Below are 16,677 nucleotides of genomic sequence, written 5' to 3' on the forward strand. Positions count from 1 at the left end.
CTTTTATTTATCACACAAATGACAGAATGTATATTGTCAGATTTGGGAACATGTGTACCAAACTGGCAATTCGTGACAACAGAGTGTATAGCACAAGGGAGGGGAAACTAAACAAAAAATTTCTCTGAAAACAGAGGACAAGATGGAGTTACCTTTTTATGATGATAATAAAAAAGATGTGGAACTTAATGTGGTTAAACTTAAGTACAAACCTATGATTTATATATATACATATATATATATATATATATATATATAGTCGAAAACCTGATGTTCTGGGCAAGAGAAATAGAAGAAAAAATGTTATTTAATTTTTTTTTTTTTTTTTTGGTAATCTGTATCACTCTTAATTATTTTGGAATTAATGCTGGTAATAGTGATTAGCCAGAAAATTGTACATTTGCAGTTTGAGTTCAGCACTGATTTAAGTTTTAGTTCAAGTTCAGTTTATTCAATTGTATCAAAGTACCTGTTCCCTGTTTGAGAATGAGGGTTTGAGCTGTTTTCATTTCTAGCGTAGTTCAAGTCTATTAATCCAGATGCACATGCTTCAGTTGGAAATAACAGAGCCAGCCCTGTCCCCATCTGCCCCAGAATGAAGGAAACAAAAAAATGTAACATTTGGTTCCCAGAATTTTAATGATCACTTTAAAGAAATGTATTGCATATCTGCTAAAACTGGACTGCTGTATGTAAGAATGGAATGCATTTGAAGTGATAACCAGGTCTGTCTTGTTTTTAGGCAAAATAGTATTTTGGCTGGTGGCGATGATAGAGTATCTTCAGAGATGCTTCTGGTAAGTTTACAGTTTCATTTATATACAGATACACAACATCTTATAAACTTATTTTAAATGCAGATATTTTAAAAATAAATAAATTTAGCTTTTACTAATTTGTTATGTTGGTTGGCCTGCCACAAGATTTGCAAAAGCCTTATCAGATCTCTTCACCTAGCTTCACAGAAACTTTTGGCAACACAGCAAGCTTATACTTATGCATCTTATATAAGGAATGTTTCATTATGCCAATACTTGACTAATGTTGGAGAGGATTTTGGGGGGGGAGGGGAGAGGAACGGGGAAAGCTTGTTTGTGGCATATGGGACCATCTTTACTTAAGTAAGGAAATATTTTTTTTTCAGAATTTCCAGAAGTGTGTGAAATAGCCCTGAATAATTACCTGTTTTTCAGTTGCTAAATAAGAATAAAATTGTTCTATGTTATTTAAATACAGGATTCCAGTAGCAAGACTTGTGATCTTAATGCAAATACTGATTCAGAAGTGTCAGTGGATGGTGATGTTTATGTTTCTGAGGAAGCTCTGGGTGTCCAAATACCACGTCTAGATCTGAAGAATGCATCTGATGGTGACAAATGGGAAGGTAATTTTCACCCTTTAGCTCACAATATAGTTAACTAGCAAAAATACATAAAAACACTTTTCAAATAGGAGAAGTGCCTTGACAACTAAACGCTTTTTTTCTTTAGCTTGATATGAATAAAATCTTCCTATACGTTTGATAAGGTTGGCCACATCATGATATAAGGTCCCATCTTTTTTCAGAACTTTCTGCAACTTAATTAAGAAAGGACCTTAAAAAACAGAAGAAAAAAAATAGTTAAAAAGCAACTAAAGAAAGCAAAAAAGCCTAAGCTTCATACAAGAGCTTTTCTTTAATTAAAAAGGTGTCATAGTGTTCCCATGACTGTCTCTTACCTGAGTGCTTATAAATGCTTTATCTGATGATATCATGCAGCTGATATTCATGTCGTATCATGTCTCTGATTTTTTTTTTCAATGCAAGCTATTGAAGTTCTAATACTAGCTGTTTGACTTAAAATCACTAAGCTACTAAACACAGCCATTTATATTTGATTTAGTCTGAAAAGTGTTGTTTGTTTTGTTTTAAACATCAGAAATGTCCAGTGTTGGTGTCCTTGTCACTGGGCAACTTGAAACAGCCAGTTTACAAGTAAAAATTAGGTGCAGATGGTGATGATTTCTGTGCCCCTTTCCCTCTTTTTGGATCTTAGGAAAAGGGATAACGCAAGGAATAATATAAGGAATCCTTTTTGAGGCAAAACTGTATTTTTTGACATTATTCTTTATGGCCTTCAGGTTTAGCAAGCCTCTGAACTTGTGACTTTATTGAACTTTGCTGCTCAAATGTGTGGAAATGCTTGTTTAAACTGTCCTTTTACTTGTGTAGAAACATAACTTCTCTGTACTCTAACAAGAGCAAAACACTCTAGTTGATACCTTCTTTTCAAAATACTTGTCTTTTTACATGTTCCTTACATCCTATTTCTTCTGCCTGGTATTGATACTCTGAATCATCAACCTACACCTTAGCAAAAAAGTATAAATAAATAAATAAATCTAAGTGTTAGTCTGTTAAAATGTTGTGAACCATCACCAACAGGACAACCCCACTCTACTTATTTCCAAGTTTTAAAGATTGCAAATACAAAGCAGTAGATTTAGGGTAGTTTAACTACACAAGGATTAGTTTTTACTTCCAACAGACTGTTGTAGTGGCAGCTATTCTTTGAGGTGCCTGTAAGTGTCATCATCAAACATTAATAACGCAGTAGTAACAAAGAGTGAATGAAATTACTTTGTGTTAGAAATATTAAAGTCAGTGAAGTATACCTCAAATGTATGTATTTAACAGCTCAGCATGTAGTTGCAGTGTGTCTGCACGTAAAGCTTTGTACTGAAACTCAAATAATAATTAAAAATGCTGTTAAATGGTCAACTTCAGTGACACGTTTACAAATGGATTCCCTCTATGAATCCATACTTCATTTTTAACCCTTCTAAAAATGGCATTTGCAATTTGGATTATTTATAGTTGTGAAATACTTGCCATGTGTTCTTGATGTTTATTTACATTAATTGTTTACTTGCACATTGTTTTGTTTCTATCTGTTTAATACATATTCTTAGAAAGTTTGTGGATTCCATTTTCATTATTTCTTTATTTTCATAAAAGTTGCTTTGTTTTTGCTTATCCAACTTTATGAAATTTGAAGAGGATGTAACATACCTATATATACATTTATATTAAATGCCTTTCAGTAGTGAAATCATGGTATTGTACAAGACATGGTATTTCACTGTGAAGTTTTTCAGTTTGGGCTATTCTTTAGTCCTTTTTAGAATGGTTATTGGGGTCTCAGCCTTCCAAGGCATTGCAAGTCCTCGTGGCATTCCGTTTAAGTACTTGGCTTTGTAAAGAACTCTGTACTGGTCCAAATCTTCCATGATATTTGGATTATTAAATCTTGTTTGATGGCAATTTTAATGGCCTGTAACCAATAGAGCTGTTGAAAATGAGCATTAAATACTTGCTGCTTTAATAGGGGAAAATGCAGATCAGTTAATCTACTTTTCTGAATGTATTTTTCTGCATTTGTCCTGCTTTTTGGAAATTACTACCATCTTTTATTGACAAAGTGTGAGCAAAACTATATTTAGAACTTATCTTTTGTGAACATGAAGATGCACGAGACTCTTATGAAATTTCAGTAAGTCTTTACGATTACTCTGTCGGTTCTTTGTAAACCTTTTCAGTAAGCAGTTCGAATTTGCTAAGGACTGAGCATCCTTAAGTGCCATTGAAATTGCTTGGAAGTCGAGGGTGCTCAGCACCTGGCCCATAATATGGGATTTTTTTCCCTGGTACTGTATCTTCCTGCTTTACATGTTATGTATGGTTTGTTCTGACTGTGCTGTGTGTTCACTTTAGTATTTTTGCCATTCTTTTTCATTTTATTAGCGCCATGCCCTATCACTTTCCCCCTCATTGATTTCAAAACAATGCATCTGCAGAGAGAAGGGGAGGGTAAGTATGGTTCGCCATACGTTCAGTTATCTGCCTTTTGATAGTTTATGGTTTGCTTTCTAACTAACCCTTCACCTGCTGTCCCTTATCTTGGGAATGTTCTGATTTGCAAGTTTTTTTTGTTCCTTCCTCCTCTACCTCCCTCTTCCCTACCTACCCCCCTCCTCCCAAAGGTCCCCTTCATGTATCTTGTACTGTGCAAACAGGCAAGGTTCTAGCTTGAAAAACAAAACAAAAACCACGCAACCAGCACCACCAAAACAAAACAACCCCCCCCATAATACTTAGTAAATGTCCACTGGAAAGCAGGTACAAGGGTTACTTTTTTTTTTTTTTTTTTTTTTTTTTTTTTTTAAGATTACTTCGTGGGTTTTTTTGTTGTTCTGCACACTTCGAACCCAGTTTTCAAAATTTCTATTTGGACTGTGGAAAATATAGGCAAAGTTCTGAAAGGGAAGGGGGTGAGTTTTAAACTAAAGTGTTTAGAAGGCTCTGCCAGCTTTTTGTTAGATGGCAAGAAAACCATAGCTGAGAATTGTATGGAATGTTAGCAAGTAACTTTTCAGATGGGTTAAAAAAAATTGTTTTGGAGTCCCCTGCCTGAAAAAAAATCACCTTCCACAAATTAAGAAATCTCTTTTTCTTAGTGGTGTCAAGATGGATTTAAATATATATTAAAAAAAAGAAAACAACAAACAAAACCAACCGCCCCCCCCCCCAACCCAACAAACAACACTTCTTAAAAAAGACTAAATGAATGAGTACTGTAGGCTTATCTTGCTCAAAATCAAGAGGACAATCTTTCAAAGCATATGTGTAAGGTATGAAATTTAAATTCCACATCAATATGTTGCAACAGACAGTAAATATATTCTTGTAACTTCAGATTTCTGATGATAATGCTTTTACACTGTTGAATTTTTCAGAAATGCATACTTGTAAGAAACACTTTGAAAAAGGGATCCTAGTGTGCATACTTCATTTCAGTACATATTTCTTTCAGTTGTTATATGACAGAATTTGTAGCTTTCTGATGTATTTCACTGTTTTTATTCACTTTGTGTATGACACCACATCCTTTATAGCATACAAGACTAAGCTTTGGGTACACATTTTTGTTTCCTTTTGACTCTAGTTTGTAATTCTGTTAACAGACAAGTACCATTTTGTTTCCTTTTTTTATCTTATAGATCCATTTCCCGCTTTCAAATCTTGGCAGGAAGACAGTGAATCTGGAGAAGCTCAACTTTCCCCACAGGCTGGAAGAATGACAAATCATCCATTGGAAGAGGACTGTCACCCAATATTGTCACATCGTAGTTTGGATTTTGGGCAAAGCCAGCGTTTTTTACATGATCCAGAAACGCTAGATTCTTCATCCAAAGCACTTTCTTTTGTTAGGTATTGTATTTTAATGCAACTTGCATGGTGTTGGGACAGGAGATGTTACTTCCAGTGTGAAAATTCAGCTGATTAAGAACCTCAAGGTATGATGGTATGATGAATTAATTGAAGACCATTTGGTGGTTCTGCATAGCCAGGGACTGCCATAGCGGATCGGAGCAGAGGTTCTTCTGGGGCAGTACCGTCTCTCCCAAAGGGGCCACTGGCAGGTGCTGAGGGAAAGAGTGTAAAAATAGGACAAGCCTACAGAGCTTTCCCTGGCGTTTAGTCAGGGCTTCTGGCAGCCTACTGTAATGGCACTTCCTGGGCTGAAGATATAGATGTTAGTTATATATATTTTTTTACCAGTCCTTACTGGATTGTTGATCTATGATTTTATGGAAGTTTTTCCTTTTTTCAATAGCATGAGTATTTATCTTCATGTTGCATAATTTCGGCTTTGTTTCACGTATCCACTTCCAGTAAAGAGCCAAGTTACACATGTCCTTGCAACAAAAACATGCAGCAATAATCTGAGAAGATTCTTCACTTGGGCTGTGGAAAACCTTTATCCAGAAGGGTTATAGGAAAGAATCAATTGTTAGAGGGAGAGGTGTGGGACAGCAGTACAGTATAGACAGAGGGTTCTTAATGAAGGTCCTCTCTTGTGGATTTAGAGGAGAAAGCCCATTTAACCCAGCGGGTGAAAGCTGAGTTGTAATTAAGCTGCAAGTTATTTGTGTGATGCTGGAGAGTGTGATCCTCCAAAAATTGTATATAACCTGTGGCCTGTGCTGTATAATGCTGCTGTGAAAAGCGGTTTGATAAAAATCTCCTTGCTTGTTAGGGAAGAAATAACCCCATAAAAGTAAAAAAAAAAATAATAAAAAATAAAAAAAATAAAATAATAAATTGGAGCATGAAAGACCAAATTTATAATCTCTAGTTTTCCATTGACAAACTGATACAAAAAAATACTTTTCAGTGTTCCTCAGCTAGCAGCAGAAGATGGTCGATGAGTACTGCTAAAATGATGCAGAAGGCTGACCTGCAGAAAAGTGCTGATTATAATAGCTGTTCTCATTCCGAAACTAATAAGGATCGACAGTAGTGGATTATTAGATTAGTGCATCTAATATCTCGAGTTACGTAGATGTTACTAGCTGTGTTGAGAGATCTTTCAGGCGCCTTGTATAATACATGTACTAGAAGATTCTTATGGTTAGTCTTGAAATGAAAACAGTTTTCACAAGGAGCAAATGTCAAGGGGCTGAACAAGTGCAAAATGTGATTCAAAACTCGAATCACATACTGCAGAAATGTACTAGTAAATCAAACAGATTAGATGATGGAGATTATTCTTAGTATTTTTAAGATAAGCATCTAGTAGTTTATCTAAGACAGATAAGTGAAGCTGTCTAATTACCAAGAATTCTTCAGTGGGTGCTTCTAGACTAGGCTACATTCTTTGCCAGGTATTTCAGGAAGTACTGATAATCTAGGTAATTTAGATAAACTAAAGTGCTGTCAGTTACATTGTCATTAAAACAGTTCAGATCTTGTTTGGTGGCTAAAATGCTTATTACACATGAATTTCAAATGCTGTTTTTCACCAAAGAGCTGTTGCTGTTAGGGGTATAACTGAAACTAGAGAGGAGAAAATAATACATCATTTTTAAAGGCAGTGGATGATAGCATTTGGATTCAGTAAGTAAACATCTCTGACTGAAAACCTGAAAAGAATGAATTATGAACTGGAGGAAAAAATACAGAAATTAGTCACCTGCTACTCAAATAGACAGTTGTTTGCACTGGTTCAATTATTTTAAATGACATTTTAAAATGTTTTTAATACAGAACACGAAGAGCATCCTTCAGCTCAAAAGATGACAAAAGGGAAGACAAGACGCCTTATCAGCTTGTCAAGAAATTACAGAAAAAAATAAAGCAATTTGAAGAACAATTTGAAAAAGAGAAAAACAGTAAGGTAAGTTGCCACTTCTGCTTTTATTCAGGACAAATGACTGCACAGTAGAGTTACTGCTTGTATTTCATCACTGAGCAACTGAGTTCACAAATGAGAATAATCTTGTTATATGCTGCTCTTTACAAAAGTGAACTGAACAACAGCAATGCTAGAAAACATGCCATAATGCCTGAGCCCAGAGAAGGGCAGTGACATTCGATCTGACAGAAGGGATATCTGATGAGACATGGAGACAAAAGTGTCTTTACTACTCTGGTTCAACCTCTGATATTTTGTTTCAACCTTATTTTCACAAGTGTTGTTCATTAAATTGGCATTGAGATCTTACCAAGTTCTAAGAGTGGCACCCATGTTACTAGTCACCTTTGCTGCCAAAAATATTGCCAAATCTTGTATGAAGTGTTTATGAACAAGCTTTAATGTGCTTGTCTACATAAAACTTTGTTTGTATTATTTTTCAGCCCTCCTATAGTGATATTGCAGCCAATCCTAAAGTTTTAAAATGGATGACTGACCTTACCAAATTAAGAAAGCAAATAAAAGGTAAGGGATGCTATACTTTTGGTTTTGTACAAACACAAATCATCTGTGTGACTGAAATAGAAGTGCCAAGTCATTCAGCAGAATTTCCCAGGACAGTAAAAATCTTTAATTTCTAGATTCTGACTTATTTTATTGCAGAAGCAAAATCAAATTATTCTTTTGGCTTTGTTTTTAGAAGAGAAGCTTTGCCCACGCAAATTTCTGTGTTTCTTGGTTTGCAGTTTAGCCAACTGAAGGACTTAAGTTCTTTAAACCTTTGGATTAAATATTTTTTTTCTATTTTCAGATGCAAAGCAGAAGAGCTCAGATGGAGAATTCATACCTCAAACACGTCCACGGAGTAACACTCTTCCAAAAAGTTTTGGTTCTTCTCTTGACCAAGAGGATGAAGAAAATGGAGATGAGATGCGTGTTGTGCAGAAAGAGAAGAAGCCCACCAAGGAAGCTACGCTAGAACTCATTTTGAAAAGATTAAAGGAAAAACGAGTTGAAAGATGTTTGCCAGAAGACATAAAGGTAAACATAAAGGTTATGGTTTGGCCGTTTCTAAGAAAATAAGGGAGGGGGAGAGAGTATGGTCAGATAGTTTAGATATTGTTTCATCAACAAAAAGATGCCTTTATTAGCAGCGCTTTCCCAAGCCCTCCCATTTCAGACTCTGTAGGAAAATGATCAAGATGAACCACGTTTTCCTTGCTCAGTCTTTCTTAAAATATTTACAAGTACTTACTGACAATATTGGACAGATTTGAATGGATTAGGATGGGACATTATGCTGTTAAGTAAGCTAAGTTTGGCGAAAGCACCGGTATTGCTGATACCTATAGAACAACTGTTGAAGTGGCTTGTGTTTGATTAACGTGAACTGTTCTTCTGACAGAAAATGACAAAGGACCATTTGGTAGAAGAGAAAACATCCCTCCAGAAAAGTCTCCTGTATTATGAAAGTCAACATGGACGGCCGGTAATACTTGGTTTGCTTTATCAAGCTGTGCACTTAATAACAGTTTACTTCATCAAGCTATGTACTTAATAACAGTAATTCTTGTGCAGGAGTAATACCAGAATTTAATGGTGCTTTTTTCCCAAACAAAGTTATCTGACAGTTTCCATGTTGCCATCAGAGGAAATTACTGCACTGACTTCTGGAAGTTAGAATGCAGGTGTTGATTTGTTACCTAGGCCCTTTTCTGCAGATCAGTAGGTTTTTGGATTTTGCAGTGATTGGTATAGTTTGGTGCAGTGCTTGTGAAACAAAAAGAAATCTTTAACAAACTAAATAATGGCACTATTGAATTTCCAGGAAAATTCCTGAAAAGTTGTTCTGGATTACACAAAACTAAAAACGCTGAGGGACTTTTTTTCTAAAGTATGCGACATGTACTTTATATAATTGGAGATATGGAAGTTAGAGGAGGTAACCAGCAATTAGTGCCTAAAGCTTTGGGTTTTGAATCATGGGCAGTGATCAGCATCACTAGTCCTTTCCAGTTACTATTCTATTAAGATCTTTCCAGTTACTATTCTATTAGCCTTCTGGACTTGGCATACTAACTTTATAATCAGCACCACCATATATGTATCTGAACAAGCCGTTCAGTGCTGAAAACCAAGGAAGAATAATGGTATTAGTGATATTGGCACTGGACTTGGAATCACCTTAGAAAACGCCAGTAAATGCTGATGATAACCTTCAAGATTTACTATGTTTGTAAACATAGCGGCCAAGAATTAAGAGTGAAATCAGGTATCAGATAAAATCTCTCTATAATTTCATCTTTTTTTCCCCTTTCACTTCTGTAGAGTCACCATCATTGCTAGTTACACAGTTTTCTGTGGTTCTTGGTCCCTTATTTCCTTTTTTCTACGGGTCTTTAGAGGGTCTGCTTCTCTTTAAGCTCCCCTAACTTTTAGGAAGTCTTGACTATATTTTTCAGGAAGAAGTTTAAACTGAGAAAAGAGATGGGGAGGGGAGGGAAAGGGAGAAAGCACCTTCTGATTTCCTTTCTCTCCATAAATCCCATTTCATACACGCAGTTTAAACTAGTTTTATGTTCCTAATTGGAATTTGTGGCCTGGCACGAGAAGCATACCACTTTGTGTTTGCTTGTATATTACTGAGTGACTGGTATAATTAATTCTGTGGTTTCTCTGCCTTTAGGTTACTAGAGAAGAAAGACATATTGTGAAGCCACTTTATGACAGATACAGACTTGTAAAACAAATGTTAACTAGAGCAAGCATTACTCCTATTCTTGTGAGTAAAACATGCTATTTATGTTTTTCCACTTTTTAAGTGTTAGTCTGGCTTTAGAAAAGCTAGGAATACTGTTCCATAAAACACATCTTTCTTTTGGAAGATAGAAGGTGATGTCATTGTATTTGAGGCATTTGATTTACTACTGAGAGCAGCGCAGTTCAAAGCTCTCTGTGACCTTGACAGCTCTGAGGAAGTAAATGGTTCCCAGTGGAAGTAAATAAGCTGTTACAACTTTCCTTGGCTGACGTTCTCACGTGCTAGGTATAGATCCACAGTACATATTGTACTCCTGGTTCTCCAAGGAATAGTCACACCAGTTGTGATGAAGTTTGCCTCTCTTCTGTAGTTCAGATTAGTGTTACCAGAGGCATGAGCAATAGGATGGCCACAGGAACCATTCCATTCCTTTTTGTTTCCCTAGTGTGAGATCTGTTACCAATGCCTGCAGCATCTGTACAACATCTGCTCTTTCATTGTGTCTTCACTTCATTTCCTTCAAGCTTGTGGTGCTCTTTCTTTTCTTTCTTTTCCCTCTTGTAAGTGATGAGGAAGAAAAGTGTCTGTATTGTGCAAGGAGATTGATAAAACCTTTTTTTTTTTTTTTTTTAATCATGATAAAAGGCAGTTGTGGAATGACAACCAGCTAGATGTCTGTTCTTCAGGAACTGTAATCGAAATCTTGCAATGCTGACCCAAGCTTGGAACAAAACATAGTTTTGATATTAGCCATTTGACCCTTTTAGAAGGAAGGAACTGCATAGCTGACACGAGATAATCTCTTTACATAAAAACAGTCCTCTATCAGATTTATGTAACTGGGCAGTGTCTTACTCAGCAGCAACTTAATCTACAGTCTACGTTGACTCTGACTGTTCTTAGCTACCCACTTTAAGCTGAAGAACATTGAGATTGAAAACAGAAAACTTCTCAAGACTGTTCCTTTTTTCCATATACATTTTGAGCAGGTGATTTTATAGACAAACGATTTACATTGCAGTCCTGTTTCAGTTTAAGGTCAATGTTAAGTCAGTAGCCCTTTCGGAATTCTGTACACACAGAATTTGCTCTTAAATACCTAAGCATTTCTCCAGCACTGGTGAGACGCACGTTGTTATTGGTGTCCTTGACTGGTTGGGTTTTAACTCGTTTCTCACCTCAAAAATGTGCTCTTCAGTTGAGATGTTTCATGTTGCCAATAGCCTTATGAATATCAATCTCTTTTTTTAAATTTTTTAAGTTGTGAAACAAAGGGATGGGTGACAGCCACCCAAAAGGATTTTAAATTCAGAAGAGCTCTTAATAATATAATTCATGTTCTGTGCTATAGGCAACATTTCACAGACCTCTGCTTTTGAAATCTGTAAGAAAGATGAGTGGAACTCTCTAATTGCCAAGGAGTGTTCAGTGGTAGCTTCTAGGTAGGCTGTATTCTATGCCAGGTATTTCAAGAATTGCTTTTTGGATTATATGACAACTGCTTTCATGAGATACCTGTCACAGTATCGTGGTGTACTAATCACATACGCTGAAGCCTGTATGGCATTGTTTGAAGAGGCAGGAAGCCCCTCTAATAGAAGTTCTTTGACAGGTCATTGTCCGTGTGGCTTTCATGTTTCACCTTCCTCCTGTTCAAATAGTCCATCTGTTGAAAGTGTTTATACTGTCCAGGGATAATGGATGAGCAGAGCATAACAGCATGTGTGTAACGGGCTGCCAACAGCAACACCTGTATATCACAACAATACCTGTTCAGGCTGAAGTTCAAAGGATGTTGACGCTGAGGTAGTAATAGATGACTTTGGTGTAGCACTTCCAAGTGGTGGGATTCAGGTAGTCTAGAAAGAGAAGCTGGCAGAATTATTCCTGCTGTGTGCATGCCAGAAGATATGAAATGTCTCTGGCCTTAACTTCATTTTTGTAATCTGCCTGTGGCTTGGGAGGAACAAGAGTGAACGTGAATTTTTTTTTTTTTACAAATTTTACAAATTTTATACAAAACATGTAGAGTGTTTTTTATTGAAAATTCAAAGAGTGCTACTGTTTCAGCTATTTTTATGTAAATTACAAACTACAACACTTTCTGCTGTTTTAAGGATGCTTTGGGCATCTTGGCCATTTGGTCTTTAAGCTTGTTTTGTTTGTACTCTGTAAATCTGTTTGCAGTCTCTTTTTTTGTGTCAGAATCACTACCTTTAGGTGTTACACAACTTGAACAAAACTCTGACCAGCATTTAATGTCTAATTGCATATAATCAAACTTGTAATGTTGCAGGGTTCACCATCAACCAAGAGGCGGGGGCAGATGTTACAGCCTATTATTGAAGGTGAAACTGCACATTTTTTTGAAGAAATTAAGGTGTGTACAATAAATACATTTTTAAAAAGCATATTGCCACGCACCTGTAATAGGGAACTGAAGTGTTTCTTATATTGAATTTCTGCGTTGACTTTCAGGAAGAAGAGGAGGAAAGTGATGGTTTGTCTGCGGACCTGAATGATATCTTAAAAACTGCTGTCCAGACACAGTCTGTTTTAAGCCCAGTTGAGAACTCAGAGTCTGATGTTGAAGATGGTCAAGAGAAACTGACCCGAGACCTTAGGCTGTCAAGCACCCGAGCTGCTTCTATGTGTGTATAAATAAGAAACGACTAATTCTATTACAGAAGTTGTACTGATGGCACTTAGTCATGATACCAAATTTGATGATGTGTGAAAAGGATTGACATGTTCAGCATTTCTCAGGAGGTGTTTGGCTTGAATGAGCATTCTTTTCTCTGACATGCCTAAGATTTTCTTGTGTTTAGTGAATTGTTTAGTATTTCTAAATCTTCTTCAACCCACTTGAGCTGTGTAGACAGCAGAAAATTTATACCCTTTTATTAACGACTAGTTTGTTCTCGATATTTCACGATCAGATACCATATTCCTTGTAAGCAAGATAAATTTATTATTAGTTTAGTTAGCTCGGTTGTTTTTGAGTATGCTTTGAAGAACCTAAACCTTATTTTATGGCCAACAATATTTTTCTTTTTAGGCCTGAATTATTGGAGCAACTGTGGAAGGCCAGAGCTGAAAAAAAGAAGCTACGCAAGACATTACGAGAATTTGAAGAGGAGTTTTATCAGCAGAATGGAAGGTTCGTTTAGCATAAAAATACATGTGGGACAGCAGCTTCGTTTTGTAGCCAAGTGTTTCTTCAGCTTTTTATATGAATTTTATCATCTGTTTTAATCTTTACTTTGAATAATATATTGAAGGAGATAACATTCTCGTGTATCTTCAGTAGTGGAGGAATTCTGCTCTAGAGTTTTGTTTCCTCTCTTAGAGTCTGTAAATCATAACAAGGAAATTTTTTTTATTAAAAAAAAACATTTCTTTACATTTTTTTTTCAAGAAGTAGTTTTATTAACAAACAAAACCAACCAAACTCAGGTACACAGGCAAACTTCCCTGCCCAAGAAACACCTATTTGTCTGTCTTTTTCAGCAGGTTAGTCCAGACAGTGGGTATTTGCTTCAACACTAAAGGGGTGTAGCACTTTTACTCTTTCCTGTATTGTTCTTTTAGGCTTCTTATTTGAATGTGTTATGAGTTCAACTGAACTGCTTCCCTTTTCATGCTGTAGGAGATTTTTCAAAGTGTATTGTATCATGAACAAAAATAACAACATGCTAAGAGGCCAATTTTTTGTGACCCATTTAAGTACACTTCCTGTTGTATTTCTCTTGTAACTATAAACTCCCAGACCATAAGTCATGCAAATTCAGCTAACAGGGCTTCATCATACGCTTGCAGAAATTGGGACATAACTCCTTTTGACTTTAATGGCAAATAATGAGGTTAATAATGACTAGTTCATTTAAAAAGAAAGTCCTATTAATCACTAATTCATTATAATCCAGGCTTAAATAAGATTAATATTCTGCTCTCAATTTGTGGGTCAGTCTGCATACAGTGAAAATGGAGATATACTTAAATTTATTTGTCTTTTTATTTAATATATACACAGGGTCTGAAATCTTCATATCCTGTTAATAAGTTGCACTTAATAAATGCTTCAGTTTTGTTAGGTGACGGCAATTTTAAGTGCCAGGAACTAAAATATGACAGTCTGTTATTGGTGAATTGCCTGACAACAACGCTTTTCTGTCCTAAGATAACTGCACATGGTTGCTCTTATGTTTGATTTACTGCATCATGGAGGGTTTTCCTGAAACTTAGGTGTGCTTCTTTTTACAGGAATGTACAGAAAGAAGATCGTGTTCCAATGCTTGAGGAGTACAGGGAGTACAAGAAAATTAAAGCCAAACTTAGGCTCTTAGAAGTCCTAATCAGCAAACAGGATTCTTCAAAATCAATTTAACTTGCGTTCCTCCAAAACATCGAATAACGTTTCCGTATGCTACCACTGTACTTATCGGGTGCTTATGTTCATTTGTCATGCACTGTTGAAAGAACCCAGTTTGTGCACTTTATTGTGGTGCCACTATAACATGTTTGAGCGGTAAGTAGGTCCTGTCTAGAGAGCAAATAAGATTTGTAAGTTTGAGACTGCGCTATCCAACTTTAGCAAACACAATTTCCATCAAAATTTTTATATTAGATGCATTCATCTTGTTCCAAAACAACCGTAGCATTTTGTTATTGGTGTTCAAGAACTCAGAGACTTTTGTTGTTACTAAGCTTTTGCATTATTGAAGAAATTATTTATACCATAATGCTACACTGAACTACTCCTGTTGCCTATTTTATTGTAGGGTGGGGAAAAAAGTCAGCAAATTATAAATACAGCTCTTTTTCCTGGAACGTTTAAAAGCCAGCCTGAAATTTCTTCCAAAGAACTGCTGTGGAACAACTTTAAGTTTTAGTAAATTGCATCTATAACAGTAATAATTACCATCTGTGGATTTTGCTCGTTAGTGGTCACGTTTCCTCCTTGATAAAGATTACAGTGGACAAACAAGAAAGTGACCTTACTTAGTGTCTTCTAAAACTTGGAAAACTGAAAAGTTATATCACATGCTGCCTACAGGACTTACGTTACTGTTGTTCATTCTATTGGTTATTGTTTATCAGCTAGTGGTGACATAGTGTTTTGTCTGAATTGGATACTGCATCTCCACTTTCAGAAGATCTTGAACAGGATGAACATTTCAGTGTGTGGGAAATCTGATGTTGCTCAGACTTGGGTAGCTCTAGCAGAAAAGAGCTGGCTTAGGTCAGTTAAAAATCCACTTTACCTGAAACAAGTATGGTATCAAGGGCTAAAATCAGCGTAGTTCATGCACACCACAGGGTGAACTGATGGTTTTGAGTGAAGAAGTTACTGCTGTTTGTCACAGTTTTGTTTTACAGTTGGAGAATAAAAATAAGTTATCTAACTCTTACGATGTAAGCAAAACAGTTTATGGGCCTTGCATGATTTAGCTTCAGAGTTGAAACTAAATAATGTTTTGAGCATCACATCTGCTGTGCTGAATGATGATTTAGCTAGCTTTTTGCTCTGCAGCAGCCATCAGCAGCTGTTTTTGATCTGGCAAAATCTAAGTGTTAATTTTATCTGGTGCTTTCTCAATTTTTTTCTTCAGTGTATCAGTTTGATTGTGGCCATGTTTTGCATGCACCTCCTCTCACTGCATGTTTTTATGACTGGCTGATGTCAACATAGCTATTACTCACACTGCTTTATGAAAGACCAAAAATGAACTTTCTCACAAAGAAAAAAGTGGCTAGCATGTAACCTCATAGACTTGCTATTCTGCCATGAAGCATATGAAATAGATCGAAAGTAGGGGTTTTAGTGCTCAGATTTCACCTGAGTACTGTAGAATATTTCCCGTTTTGTTTTACTCTGCTTGTAGGCATGTAATTTTGGAATTCAGAAAAAAAAAAAAGCACTAAAACTATTGAGCACTGGTGGTATGCCTTTTTTTTCAAACAGCAAAATGATCTGGGACCTTAGAGATTTATGAGGTTAAACTAGTCTCGAGACCATTTATCAATTTTATTCAGTTTCATCGTGCAATGTACACTTCAGTTACTTTTCTATCAGTCTGCAGACACGGGTGTATCCAAACATTGAAACTAATGTGTACTGTATAGTGTTGTACATGAATGTTTGTGTTTTATATACCACATGCAGAATGTCAATATGCACTATTTAAATGTTTTAAATAATATATTCCTCCTTTATAATGCTTAAATCTATATGATTCCAATATTTTTATAAGTGAGTGAGTGATCAGACTGGTTCCAATTCAGAATTAACAGCTGCTTTGTGTTTGTTATGCAGTGTTTGGCTGTTTATTCAGTATAGTAGATAAGCATGGCAACAGTTATGCTATGAGTGTGTTTTGTGCCATCCTTGTTGAGCAATAAATAAATGGTAGAACTAGGCATTTTGTGATATAACAGTTTTACTTTGGTAAAAGCAAAACCTATATATCTATATGGATATATAGATATGGAATATATATATAACTAAACCAGATGTAATTGCATTGCTATGTCTGGTGCTCATTGTATAGACTTTTATAATAAAAGTACCTTAACCTTTATTGTCATATATCTTTGTTTCTTCTTGTGCTTTTTCCCACCCCTCTACCTTAAAAACAAGTGCTGAGTTCTTTAGTATTCCTTTAAAAAAAAAAAAAA

At 35.9% G+C, this 16,677-nt stretch overlaps 1 protein-coding gene across 5 annotated transcripts in view; it reads left to right on the top strand.

Moving 5' to 3' along the window:
• The window catches only part of FAM13B (family with sequence similarity 13 member B), a 46,550-nt gene extending 29,962 nt beyond the window's left edge, over positions 1-16,588 (top strand). For 3 of the 5 annotated variants that reach the window (XM_084295352.1, XM_084295354.1, XM_084295353.1), the window contains exons 13-25: positions 743-797; positions 1,237-1,384; positions 3,785-3,850; positions 5,041-5,251; positions 7,091-7,220; positions 7,682-7,763; positions 8,050-8,279; positions 8,644-8,727; positions 9,925-10,020; positions 12,296-12,379; positions 12,478-12,650; positions 13,058-13,159; positions 14,263-16,588. In XM_084295352.1, the coding sequence (XP_084151478.1) occupies positions 743-797; positions 1,237-1,384; positions 3,785-3,850; positions 5,041-5,251; positions 7,091-7,220; positions 7,682-7,763; positions 8,050-8,279; positions 8,644-8,727; positions 9,925-10,020; positions 12,296-12,379; positions 12,478-12,650; positions 13,058-13,159; positions 14,263-14,386 (1,585 nt within the window). In that variant the 3' untranslated portion in view covers positions 14,387-16,588. The remainder of the gene's footprint in view (positions 1-742; positions 798-1,236; positions 1,385-3,784; positions 3,851-5,040; positions 5,252-7,090; positions 7,221-7,681; positions 7,764-8,049; positions 8,280-8,643; positions 8,728-9,924; positions 10,021-12,295; positions 12,380-12,477; positions 12,651-13,057; positions 13,160-14,262) is intronic. The other 2 variants (XM_084295356.1, XM_084295355.1) reach the window with 2 other exon arrangements.
• The last annotated feature ends 89 nt before the right edge of the window (positions 16,589-16,677 follow it).

Source organism: Netta rufina (assembly GCF_964035555.1).
Source record: "Netta rufina genome assembly, chromosome: 14".
NCBI classification, from domain to species: Eukaryota; Metazoa; Chordata; class Aves; order Anseriformes; family Anatidae; genus Netta; species Netta rufina.